We start from the raw sequence: 13,777 nt of genomic DNA, 5'->3' as shown, positions 1-13,777 counted from the left end.
GAGATATGAGTCTCCTCATATTTTGGGCATTGCTGCAGATTTACTCCTCTTGACTCTGCGAAGCTTTTGAGTACACTTCTGATGAACATGGCATAGAATGTGTGAACAGCTCTTCAGACTCACCCATCTGTGGTACCGTACAGTCAGTTGAACGGTTGGATAGTTGGGATGCGGGTGGAAGTAAGGGGAATTTTGGTGCCACCTCTGTGCACTGTACTGGGTGTGATGTTGAGGTGGTGGAGGAAGAGGAGGAGAGGCCACTTGAAACTGCTTTTGCCATCCACTCCAGTACATGTTCTTTCTGGGTATCATCAACAAGGCATACCACTGTGTGTCTGCCAAAGAAAGGTAGTGGTGTAGCCTGTCCAGTATCATAAGTTGTTTTTGCAAAGGACGTGACGTTGATTCACTAGTGCTTTCACCAACATTACCACCTACCCCATGTACACCTTGAACACCAAGCCTAATTCCCTTTCCCCCCCTGCCTCGCTTTTTCTCAGTCATATTGCTCAAATAGTGTGGCAGTAGCACAGTATTAGCAGCAAAAATTTAGATTTTAAACTCTGCAACACCTCTGCAAACAGCTGAATTTTCAGCGACTGTAAATTCTAAGTTGAAATATGGCATACTGTATCATATTAGTCACAGAAAAAAAAAATTGAGTTTGGATGAGGCCTGTATAACAAAGAGGTTTTGCTACAAACAAGTCAGGTCACTTACTGTATGACGTTAATAACAGAAGACTTTTCTCTATCGCCTCTCATTGGGGGACACGGGAACCATGGGTATATGCTGCTGACACTATGCAAATAAAAAAGTTAGCTCCTCCTCTGCAGTGTACACCCCACCGACAGGAAGTAGGATATTCAGTTTTAGATTAGTGTCAGTAGGAGGTGGACACGGGTCTTTCATTAGACCCTTATCTACCTCAATGCGCGTCGTTCCTTTTCAGATTTTCCGGAGGGATACAAGGTGAACAGTCACACCTGTAATCCCACATTATTGACTATGAGTATGGCGTGTACTGCCACCCCGTATCCTCATAGATCCCACAGCAGGACCAAGATCCTAGCACACAAACGTGCTTAGAAGTCCGGTCCTAGCTCTGTCCCCCACCCACTCACCCTCCAGAGCCTGTCGGTTGGAGGAGACGAGGACGTCCATCAGCTCCCTGGACGTCTGATATTTTCCCCGGATTGAGGTTAGTAAGGACGGCGTGGGATGTTTTAGGTGACTATTCCACATACCCTACCCTCAAAGTACCTCTGAGTCCCTCCTCAGTTCCAGGGTAGTCATTTGGGGGTCCTTTGGAATATTTTTCCACGCTGTCTTGGCCTCCCCGTCGCGTGGCAGCCGCGTTACTTCCTCCGGCGTGGTGACCTTACAGGTGACCGCGCTGCCTTTTTCCCCCGGCCGCACTGTGTTGTGACCCGGCGCGGCTGCCGTGTAGCAGCCGCGGCGCCGCTTCCCTCTGCGGCCGCACTGTTTCCATCCTGGCGCAGCGGCCTTACAGGTAGCCGCGCCGCTTTCCTCTTGCGGCCGCACTATTTTCTGACATGGCACGGCTGCCTCGCAGGCAGCCGCGCCGCTTTCTCCTGCGGCCGCACTGTTTTCTGTTCCGGCGCGGTGGCCTTGCAGGCAACCGCGACGCTTTCTCTGGCCTGGCGGTTCCTCCAGCCGCACTGTGCTTTTTTGACAAGGCGAGGCGGCCTCGCAGGCAACCCCGCATTTTTTCCCACCGCCGTGGCCCTTCCCGACGGCTGCCGTCCTCAAATTTAGGCCCCGGCTTCTACCGGGGCCTACTTCCGGTGGCGCGTCTCCTCCCACTTTCTTTCCCTCGGGCGGGTTTTTCTCCCTCCCGACTATCATCGGCGAGCTCCGCCCACCGGCGCCATCTTGGTGCTCCTGGCCTGGCAGTTAGCCCCGCCCACCACTCCCCGTGCAGCCGCAGTTACTTATTTCAGCGCCAGGAACGTTTTTCTTCGCCCATCTTAAGAGCGCAAAGTTCTGGCGTCCTCGCATCTCCCCTCTGCTGTTCTTCAGGCCTGCAGCAAGTTTCGGACAAGTGCCCCAGATGTGACTGCCTGTCCTCCTAGGGGCTATCGTTCCTGAAGAGCATCTTCCAAGCCGTGCAGCCTTCCATCAGGAAACCGCAGCATCTGCCGTGAGTAGCTCTGCACCGCAGATTTACACTCTCCCCTGCCCCCCTGTCCCCTAACCTTCTGACATTTTCCTCAGGGGCTTGTTCAGTCTCTCTGCCTTAGTGAAACACTTTCCGTGTTCGTCTTGTATCAGGCAGGCCTGCAGCAACCCACATCACCGCCCTGGACCCTCCCCCTGCTTTTCCGCCTGAGAGCGAAGTCCCCACCCCAGGCTGGGCCTCCTCTCTGGCTCCATCAGTAGCGGATCTCACACGGGTGTCCCAGACCCTTGTGTCCGTGCTCGATCGGTTGCCCCTGCAGCCTTCCGTAGTAGCCAGCGGGTCGCAAGACGCTCCGTCCGAGACTTACAATACAGGCCACGAAAGATCCAGACAGGAACGCCGGTCTGAGTTCTCTTCTCGGTCCATCTCGCCCCACGGTCCTTCTCTGTGGTCGACTTCCCCCTGGTCCTCCCCCCCGGAGGATAATTTGGGGCCGGATTCAAACCAAATCGCCTAGCATGAGGGATATGGCTCAAAGCCTCATTGGAGCGACCAATCAGACCTGTGGCATCAAAGATTCCTCTACAGAACCCGCAGATCAGGCGGTTTCACTTAGATGGCCTAAACTACCTCCCAAGGTATTCGCCCTCATCCTGAATTCAAGGAGCTTCTGGCCAGAGAAAGAGAATTCGACCAGACGTTTTCAAAGAGGCAAGCGTCTTGGAGTCGCATATCTCTTTCCTCCAGATCTTATCGCCAACTGGAATGAGAGGCGATAGAGAATGACTTCTCCCTCTGTGGATCTGCCGGCTTATAGACTTGCCACCAACACAGTCCTCACGCTGTCCGGTGGGGCGTCTCTGAAAGATTCCATCGATGGAATCATGGAATCCTTCACGAAGTCGGCTTTCGAAGCTGCCGCATCATCCCTATGCCCGGCCTTTGCTTCCACTTGGGTTTTGAAGTCTGTATCCGAATGGGCTTATCAATTCCGTTGGGGCATTCAAGCCGGAGCTCCACCAGATCGGCTGCGGAACTTGCCACCCAGATTGCTCACGCCAGGGAATATTTGGTTCCCCCAGTAATGTTGTTGCCAGCCGTCGCACCGTTTGGCTCATGACCTGGCAGGCGGTTTTGTCATCAAAAAAGTCCTTTAACAGGCTGCCTTTTCAAGGATCACGTCTTTTCGGTTCCAAGCTGGACCAAATTATTAAGGACGCCACTGGCGGCACCAGTTCCCTTCTCCAGACCTCGCCTACCTCCCCCTAGGCGGCAACTTCGGTCTTTTCAGCCTTTTTTCGTAATTTCGTGGCATTAGATTCCTTCTCCACAACAGCAGAGGCCACAGGCACGTTAAGAGAAGAATGTATCCTTCGGACTCACTCCTTCCTGGCGTTCCCGCTACTCCTAAAGGTACCTTCACACGAAACGACATTATAACGATATCGCTAGCAATCCGTGACGTTGCAGCGTCCTCGCTAGCGATATCGTTTCGTTTGACACGCAGCAGCGATCAGGATCCTGCTGTGATGTCGCTGGTCGCTGAATAAAGTCCAGAACTTTATTTGGTCGTCCGATCGCTGTGTATCGTTGTGTTTGAAAGCAAAAGCAACGATACCAGCGATATTTTACACTGGTAACCAGGGTAAACATCGGGTTACTAAGCGCAGGGCCGCGCTTAGTTACCCGATGTTTACCCTGGTTACTAGCGTAAAATGTAAAAAAAACAAACAGCACATACTCACATTGCGTCCCCTGCAGTCTGCTTCCTCCTCTGACTCAGCGCCGCAAAGTGAAAGTGAAAGCAGCACAGCGGTGACGTCACCGCTCTGCTCTCACTGTACGGCGCTCAGTCAGTCAGGAAGTGGACGCAGGGGGACGTGAATGTAAGTATGTGCTGTTTGTTTTTTTTAGATTTTACGCTGGTAACCAGGGTAAACATCGGGTTACTAAGCGCGGCCCTGCGCTTAGTTACCCGATGTTTACCCTGGTTACCAGGGGACCTCGGCATAGTTGATCGCTGGAGAGCGGTCTGTGTGACAGCTCTCCAGCGACCAAACAGCGACGCTGCAGCGATCGACATCGTTGTCGCTATCGCTGCAGCGTCGCTTCGTGTGAAGGTACCTTAAGGTAGATCCTCCAGGTCTAGGACTGGAAGATCCACCTAGGCATGACTCACGACTAGACGTCTAGACCCCTGCCTGTTTCCGAGGCTGGGCAGCCGTCTCCTTTTCCTCAGGGACGCCTGGGTCTCCTTAGTAGAGGACTCATGGGTCAGGGAACTTGTATCCTCTGGATACGAAATAGATTCATTTCACGGCCCCGCAATCGTTTCTTCGAATCCCGACCTCCAAGAGACCCCGCTCTAGTTCCGGGTTTCCTTGCAGCCATTGTTTCCCTCATTAAATTCGTGGTAATCGTTCCCGTCCCAGAACAGGAACGGTTCACAGGCTTCTCTTCGAATCTCTTTGTACCGAAAAAGGACGACAAGGTTCGCCCCAGTCTGGATCTCAAATAGCTGAACAAGAAGTTTCGTCTGAGACACTTCAGGATGGAATCCCCTCGTTCAGTAATCACTTCCATGGAGGGTCAGGAATTTTGGCTTCAGGCTTCCGAAAGTCTATCCATCTGACACTCTAGCCCGTTTCGGGTGGCTTGTCAACAGGAAGAAGTCCTGTCTTGTTCCTTCTCAGCGCCTCGTATTTCTGGGCATGTTCTTCGACACTTGTTGGACCAGAGTCTTCCTTCCCGAAGACAAGATATCCCTCCTTCGTCGGGAAGTTCGCTTGCTCCAGGGTTCTCGGCTTCCCTCCTTTCCGATGGGCCATGAAGGCCCTGGTCACTGGGTAAGGATTCTCAGGAGTCTGCCAATTCGAATCCAGACAGACAATGCCACAGCAGTGGCATATGTCAACCACCAGGGGTGGACAGTTCTCTGGCCTCGGCCGAGGTTTCCAGCCTCCTCCTTTGGGCAGAGGCAAAGGTCCTGGTGAGATCCGCAGTGCATGTCCCCGGCGTGGACATTTAGGCCGCCGACTTCCTCAGGCGCGGGGGGCCTCGCGGCAGGGGAATGGTCCTCACTTCAGGAGGTCTCCCATCGGATTTCTCTTTGTTGGGGGACTCCGGAAGTGGACCTCACGGCATCCCGATTGAACAGGAAGGTCCCTCGGGTCGTCCCAAGGTCCCGCGATTTTCTCACAGTGGTGTTGAAGCTCTGGCCATTCCTTGATCACAGTTCGTGCTCCCCTATCTGTTCCCACCCCATTCCTTGCTTTCCAAGCTGTTGAAAAAGATCAAGGCAGAAGGGGTGCCAGTCATTCTGATCCCCCCCGGATTGGCCCAGGAGATCTTGGTTTGCGGAGATCGTCAATCTTCTCGCAGACGCCCCCTGGCGCCTTCCAGACAGACCCGATCTGCTGTCTCAGGGTCCGATCGGCCACCCGAATTCTCGGTCGCTCAGTTTAACGGCGTGGCTGTTGAGACCGCAGTTCTAAGAGCGTCCGGCCTTTCTGTCCGGATGGTTCACACTATTATCCAAGCTAGGAAGCCTTCGTCTTCCAGTATGTACTATCGTACCTGGAAGGCTTACTTCCGTTGGTGTGAGTCCAACCGCTTTTCACCTATGTCCTTTTCCCTGCCTTCCCTTTTGGCTTTCCTTCAAGCAGGACTGGATTCGGGCTTCGCTCTCCGTTCCCTAAAGGGCCAGGTTTCTGCGCTCTCCTTCCCTTTCAGAAGACGTTATCATCTCAGCCACAGGTTAAGACCTTCCTTCAAGGAGTAGCCCATGCTGTCCCTCCGTACAGGGCCCCTGTGGATTCATGGGATTTAAAGCTTGTGCTGGACATTCTGAGGGGTTCCCCCCTTTGAGCCTCTCAGAGAGTTTTCCCTGTCAGTTTCTATCTTGGTAGGTGGCTTTTCTTGTGGCCATCACTTCGATCCCCCGCATTTCCGAGCTGGCGGCCATTTCTTGCCGACCTCCTTTCTTCGTTATCCACCAGGACAAGGTGGTCCTCAGGCCTCCGCCTTCCGTCCTTCCTTCCCAAGGTGGTTTTCACCTTCCACCTCAACGAGGACATCGTTCTACCTTCCCTTTTGTCCAGCTCCGACTCATCCTCTGCTGCGATCGTTGAACAAGCTGGACCTCTTCAGGGCAGTGAGGATCTCCCTGGCTAGAACGGCCGCTTTCCGGAAGACGGATTCTCTTTTCATCATCCCTGATGGCACGCGTAGAGGCCTGCCGGTTTCCAAGGCGACTATTGCTCGCTGGATCAGAACGGCAGTTTTTGGAGGCTTACCGGGTCAAGAACAGAGTGCCCCCTCCTGGGATAAAGGCTCACTCTACCCGGGTAGTCGGCGCTTCTTGGGCGGTACGCCACAGGGCTTCCGCCCTACAGCTTTGCAAAGCGGCAACCTGGTCTTCCATCCGCACGTTTGCCAAATCTTACAAGGTCCGTACCTATGCTTCGGCGGACGCCAGCCTGGGCAGAAGGATCCTGCAGGCGGCAGTGGTGAGTCCTCTGACCTGATGGAAGTCTGTTTTTCCCACCCCAGGGACTGCTTTGGGACGCCCCATGGTTCCTGTGTCCCCCAATGAGAGGCGATAGAGAAAACAGGATTTTTGGTTGCTTACCGTAAAATCTGTTTCTTGGAGCCTTCATTGGGGGACACAGCACCCTCCCAAGTTGAATAGCTCTGTTTATTGTGTTATACTGTTAACTTTCGAGTTCTTTGAACACTCTTTGAGTGTTTGAAACTGTTAAACTGTAAAGCGCTGCGGAATTTGTTGGCGCTATATAAATAAAGATTATTATTATATTATTATTCTTTCTCTTTTACACGTTGCTTCTCCTACTGCTTTCTCACTAAGTGAATATCCTACTTCCTATCGGTGGGGTGTACACTGCAGAGGAGGAGCTAACTTTTTTTATTTGCATAGTGTCAGCAGCATACGCCCATGGTTCCTGTGTCCCCCAATGAAGGCTCCGAGAAACAGATTTTACGGTAAGCAACCAAAAATCCTGTTTTTGTGGCCTATGGATCAGGCCTCTACCGCTTAATTTCAACCCAACCAAATGACAGTGTGATACGGCGGGTTGTCTAACCTTTTCAAACTAAAAAATTAAAAAATTTTTTTTAACGTGCCTTAGGTCTGCAGACAGTTTTACATCACCACAGCACAAAATGACAAGGTGGGATACAGCAGGCTGTTTAATATTTTTTTTTCACTAGCTACATGTGAATTAGAATGCTATACTTGTTCATGGATCACAGTAGAAGCAGTGCACAACAATGCTGGCTTTCGTTGTGGAGCTCAGTAATGTTCAAAAAAGAAAAAATGCTGGAATGTAAATTTATTTAAACAGCCACACTGGACAGTAGCTCTCTACACTATATAACCGCCTATCTAACTAGCTAAAATGTGGGATACAGCAGGCTTTTCCACATTTTAGCTTTTGAAAAAATATATAGAACGCTATACTCGTGCATGGAGTACAATAAAAGCAGTGCACAACACACTTGTAGGACATGTGCCCTCCTGGCTTTGTCCGTGGACCTCAGTAATGCCCCCCCCCAAAAAAAAAAAAAAAACAACAAAATATTGCAGAAGGTAAATTTTACAGCCACGCTGGACACTATCTAGCTACACTATCTGACTCATATACAACTAACTAGCTAAAATCTTGCTGTTAATAGTGGCAGCGTCAGGAGCAGCCTCTCTGCGCTGTTACAAGATGTCAAAATGGGGCTAAAACAAATGTCCGCTATTGATATGGAGAGGGACATGTGATTTCAGTAGCCAATGACGCAAGCCGTAGTGTTAGGACATTGTGGGCGCTTCCTGCACCCTGATTGGCTAGCTGCAATGTGCACACAAAGGTAGGAAAATAGACTTTACAAGAACGCCACGCCTCTGAGCTCTGCAACGCCCTCCAATCATCAAACACATACCAAACGCTCATGATACACCACCATTATCGTTGCTAAAGTGCTGAAAATATTTTTGTGGTAACGCAAAGATTTCCCCACACTTTTACTGAATGTTACAGATTTTATAAAAATTTTGCTCTGGTTTCCGATCACGAATCTGAATGTGCCATATTCGTGCCGAATTTATGTTTGGCGATCGTTTTCCAAACAAATTCGCTCATCACTAGTTGTCAGGCGCACGTATATAGATTCGGGATTGTACTTTTTTATCTTTTTCTCTCCTATAGATGTGAACATTTTCGTTCATTTTTACAAGACAGTAATGAAGATGTAATTGAAATGAACCAATTTTCTTATCCTGTGTTTCGCGCCTTCCTAGAGTATCTGTACACTGATAATATCAGCATTTCTCCAGAGGATGCCATTGGTAAGTATTCATGTGGTGGTGGTGCCACTAAATAACTAAGCTATAAGCCACAAATTGCATTTATTTGTCTTTAGTTATAGTGTAACTGTCACTGTATAAAACATTTTTATTTATTTATGTGCTCTGAATAGTGTTGCTGATCGGTGGTGATCCAGGTCCTTAGACCCTCATTAATTGGTTTAACTACCACTCTGAAGTCATGCATGGGTTGTGGGTAGAGCAGTGTACGGGCTCAGTAGTTAGTCTATGGGTCAGGGCATAGTTCTCTGAGAGCGAATGTACAGGCCCATACATGTACAATAGAGCTGCGAACCGGAGAGTGGTGTTTTTACCAATCCGTGGGAGTCTTGGCAGAGTTAATCACGACATTTTCCTTCCTGACTTCTGTACACTGAGCTGAGAAATGTGTATACAGTTTATAAAACCACAAACAGTGCTTAAAGGTTACACTGGAAGATTATCGAGAACGAGCGTCATTATATCTATCTATCTATACACAGTACAGACCAAAAGTTTGGACACACCTTCTCATTTAAAGATTTTCTGTATTTTCATGACTATGAAAACTGTACATTCACACTGAAGGCATCAAAACTATGAATTAACACATGTGGAATTATATACTTAACAAAAAAGTGTGAAACAACTGAAAATATATCTTATATCCTAGGTTCTTCAAAGTAGCCACCTTTGCTTTGATGACTGCTTTGCACACTCTTGGTAATCTCTTGATGAGCTTCAAGAGGTAGTCAACGGGAATGGTTTTCACTTCACAGGTGTGCCCTGTCGGGTTTAATAAGTGGGATTTCTTGCCTTATAAATGGGGTTGGGACCATCAGTTGTGTTGTGCAGACGTCTGGTGGATACACAGCTGATAGCCCTACTGAATAGACTGTTAGCTGCTTTTTTCTTGCCATAACACAAATTCTAAGTAAAGAAAAACGAGTGGCCATCATTACTTCAAGAAATGAAGGTCAGTCAGTCCGAAAAAATTGGGCAAACTTTGAAAGTGTCCCCATGTGCAGTGGCAAAAACCATCAAGCGCTACAAAGAAACTGGCTCACATGAGGACCGCCCCAGGAAAGGAAGACCAAGAGTCACCTCTGCTTCTGAGGATAAGTTTATCCGAGTCACCAGCCTCAGAAACCGCAGGTTAACAGCAGCTCTGATTAGAGACCAGGTCAATGCCACACAGAGTTCTAGCAGCAGACACATCTCTACAACAACTGTTAGAGGAGTGTTGTGAATTCCGCTCTTGGGCTCCCTCCGATGGTTGTAAGTGGCATTTTTGTGAGTTCTGCTCTTGGGCTCCCTCCGGTGGTTTTAAGTGGTACTGCTGCTCCTTGGATTTAGTAGTCAGCAACTGCTTCCACTGATTGTCTTTCTGGCTCGACTATTTAGCCTGGTTCTATCCTTCAGCCTGTGCCAGTTGTCAATGGTTCCTGGTTGGATTCACATCTCTGCTTGGATTTCCCTGATATTCTGTCCAGTTCAGCAAAGATAAGTCCTTGCTTTGTTCTTTTGCAGTCCACTTGTTGTGGACTTAATCTTTCTGCACTTTCTATGTTTTTTCTAGTCCAGCTTGTCAGTATGGATTTATTCAGTTAAGCTGGAAGCTCTAGGAAGCAGATTTACCCTCCACACCTTTAGTCAGGTGTGGAGATTTTTGTAAACTCTGTGGTGGATTTTTCCTGGTTTCATTCTGCGTATGTCATTTCCCTCTCCACTCACAGTCAATATTTGTGGGGGGCTGTCCTATCCTTTGGGGATTTTCTCTGAGGCAAGATAGCTTTCCTGTTTCTATCTTTAGGGGTAGTTAGTCCTCCGGCTGTGACGAGGTGTCTAGGGAGTGACAGGAACATCCCACAGCTACTTCTAGTGTTGTGTTAAGCTCAGGAACTGCGGTCAGTACAAGTACCACCTCCTCCAGAGCACGTCCCATGTTGCTCCTAAACCACCAGCTCATAACAGAGGAGACTTTGTGCAGCAGGCTTTCATGGTAAAATAGCTGCTAGGAAACCATTGCAACAGGCAACAAGCAGAAGGAATGGACATTAGACCATTTGAAATTATGCTTTGGTCTGATGAGTCCAAATTTGAGATCTGTGGTTCCAACCACCGTGTCTTTGTGCGATGCAGAAAAGCTGAACGGATGGACTCTACATGCCTGGTTCCCACTGTGAAGCATGGAGGAGGAGGTGTGATGGTGTAGGGGTGCTCTGCTAGTGACACTGTTGGGGATTTATTCAAAATTGAAGGCATACTGAACCAGCATGGCTACCACAGCATCTTGCAGCGGCATGCTATTCCATCCAGTTTGCGTTTAGTTGGACCATCATTTATTTTTCAGCAGGACAATGACCCCAAACACACCTCCAGGCTGTATAAGGGCTATTTGACCAAGAAGGAGAGTGATGGGGTGCTACACGAGATGACCTGGCCTCCACAGTCACCAGACCTGAACCCAATCGAGATGGTTTGGGGTAAACTGGACCGCAGAGTGAAGGCAAAAGGGCCAACAAGTGCTAAGCATCTCTGGGAACTCCTTCAAGATTGTTGGAAGACCATTCCCGGTGACTACCTCTTGAAGCTCATCAAGACAATGCCAAGAGTGTGCAAAGCAGTCATCAAAGCAAAAGGTGGCTACTTTGAAGAACCTAGAATATAAGACATTTTCAGTGGTTTCACACTTTTTTGTTAAGTATATAATTCCACATGGGTTAATTTATAGTTTTGATGCCTTCAGTGTGAATTTACAATTTTCATAGCCATAAAAATCTTTAAATGAGAAGGTGTGTCCAAACTTTTGGTCTGTACTGTATATTATAATTTAATTTTTATTTTTTTCCTGGACTTCTTAATCCCCAGTGCTAAAAGTTATCATATATGTAATTGATGCATCACTGTACAGAAAAAGGAGGTAAATGGTTGCCATACTGTAAGAGTGTAGAACATAAGAAAAACATCTTGATGAACATGGATTACTCCTTACGCCACTCTTTATAAGCCTTTTTATGAATACTTTCTAGAATACTAAACTCTACTTTTACTTCTCAGATAATTAAACCTAATTTTTTTTTATCAGAAAAAAACAAAACACTCTCTTGAAGCCATTTCCGATTTGTCGATCCACATGGTCTACAGTTTCGAAAGTTTGGTTATAACATTTTTCTCCAGGTTCAGTAACCAATGAGTTTTATTTATAGTTAATGTGTGAGTTTCACCTGCGCCATCTACACAAAAGGGACAATGCAAAAGGGCTATAGCAATTGGTATGAGAGAAAAGAAATATATAGGTTCAAGGCACTTAATGTTTTTTTTTGCCATAGATGGTTACATGTAGAACCTGTTTTGAGGTTGTAGTGGGATCTTAAAGAGATGAAAAAGCAAATGTGTGCCTTTTTTTTTTCCTTTTTCCCTTTCTCCTTCCTTCCCCCTTCACTTACTGGGTTTGCAAAAAAAAAAAAACGTGAGATGTTAAAAACGTATATGTGAGTATTAGTTCTTACTCACTTTGCGTGATTTGTGTAGCTGTTACAGCTAGGAATGGTTATTTGCCTTGGTTTTAACAATCCTTCCTGTTTAAACAGATTTGCAAACTTTATGGTCTATGGTCTATGATCTAGATGGATATAAATATAGTGAATTTAATGATGTTGGTTATACTTATTTAGGATACAGAAGAATAGTGGAACAATGTGAATTTTGCAGGAATGGGATACTGTTGAGCTGGTTAAATGGTGCTGTAATTAAGACAAATGTTACATATGTATAGGTTTGGACAGAGCCTTTCCTGATACACTAGTTATATCTATTATGCTGATTCCACAAGTTGTGTGCATACATCAGGATCAGGATGTACTCACTGTTTTCCTTAATGGCGGAATGCCGTGATCCCTGGGGTAGCGGGCGTGCTGCTGATGCTGCCGCTGTGATGGTGCGGTCAGCTGGGAGAGACGTAGCGGCAGGAGCCGCTAGACCGCGAGAACCTCATGTGCCCTGGCTGGAAGCAACAGCGAGGTGGCGGTAAAGGGTGGTGGGTGGAGCTATAGGTGACATCACCGAGCTACGGAGATAGATGCGATATGGGCAGTAAACCAACGCGTTTCAAGGGCTCTAGCCCTCTTCATCAGCGTTATTAGTGCCCGCATCCAAATCTACCCTTTATATATAGAGATCTGTCCTCCCCCTTGTGCAATTCCCCATTAATTATTCAATTAAGGATCCAATTTGGGATTATTCAAGTGCTTGATTGCAAGCAGATTAAAGGCCCCGTCTCACATAGCGATTTACCAACGATCACGACCAGCGATACGACCTGGCCGTGATCGTTGGTAAGTCGCTGTGTGGTCGCTGGGGAGCTGTCACACAGACAGCTCTCTCCAGCGACCAACGATCAGGGGAACGACTTCGGCATCGTTGAAACTGTCTTCAACGATGCCGAAGTCCCCCTGCAGCACCCGGGTAACCAGGGTAAACATCGGGTTACTAAGCGCAGGGCCGCGCTTAGTAACCCGATGTTTACCCTGGTTACCAAAAAAACAAACAGTACATACTCACCATGTGATGTCCGTCAGGTCCCTTGCCGTCTGCTTCCTGCTCTGACTGAGTGCCGCCGTACAGTGAGAGCAGAGCGCAACGGTGACATCACCGCTGTGCTGTACTTTCACTTTCACTTTGCGGCGCTCAGTCAGTGTGGGAAGCAGACGCCGGGGGACCTGACGGACATCAGATGGTGAGTATGTACTGTTTTTTTTTTTTTTACATTTACGCTGGTAACCAGGGTAAACATCGGGTTACTAAGCGCGGCCCTGCGCTTAGTAAACCGATGTTTACCCTGGTTACCAGTGAAGACATCGCTGGATCGGTGTCACACACACCGATTCAGCGATGTCAGCGGGACCTCAACGACCGAAAAACGGCCCAGGCCATTCCGACACGACCAGCGATCTCGCAGCAGGGGCCTGGTCGCTGGTACGTGTCACACATAGCGAGATCGCTACTGAGGTCGCTGTTGCGTCACAAAACTTGTGACTCAGCAGCGATCTCGCTAGCGATCTCGCTATGTGAGACGGGGCCTTAAGGCTATGTTCACACGATGCGGTTTTTGCTGCGGATCAGCAGCGGATTTGCAGCTGCGGATCCGCAGACGTTTTCCATGCAGGGTACAGTACAATGTTACCCTATGGAAAACAAAATCCGCTGTTCCCACTTTGCTTTTTTCCGCTGGAAAATCCGCGCTGATTTTCTGCGGAAAAAAAGAAGTAGCATGTCACTTC

The 13,777-nt window shown here is 48.3% G+C and overlaps 1 protein-coding gene across 8 annotated transcripts in view; it reads left to right on the top strand.

The window, feature by feature from the left end:
* Positions 1 to 13,777, top strand: part of RCBTB2 (RCC1 and BTB domain containing protein 2) — a 127,788-nt gene that overhangs the window by 106,413 nt on the left and 7,598 nt on the right. For all 8 annotated transcript variants that reach the window (XM_077297412.1, XM_077297406.1, XM_077297407.1 and 5 more), the window contains one exon: positions 8,359 to 8,498. In XM_077297412.1, the coding sequence (XP_077153527.1) occupies positions 8,359 to 8,498 (140 nt within the window). The remainder of the gene's footprint in view (positions 1 to 8,358; positions 8,499 to 13,777) is intronic.

The sequence above is a fragment of the Ranitomeya variabilis genome, chromosome 3 (genome assembly GCF_051348905.1).
Source record: "Ranitomeya variabilis isolate aRanVar5 chromosome 3, aRanVar5.hap1, whole genome shotgun sequence".
Lineage (NCBI taxonomy): Eukaryota > Metazoa > Chordata > Amphibia > Anura > Dendrobatidae > Ranitomeya > Ranitomeya variabilis.
This window is presented reverse-complemented; position numbering and strand designations above follow the sequence as displayed.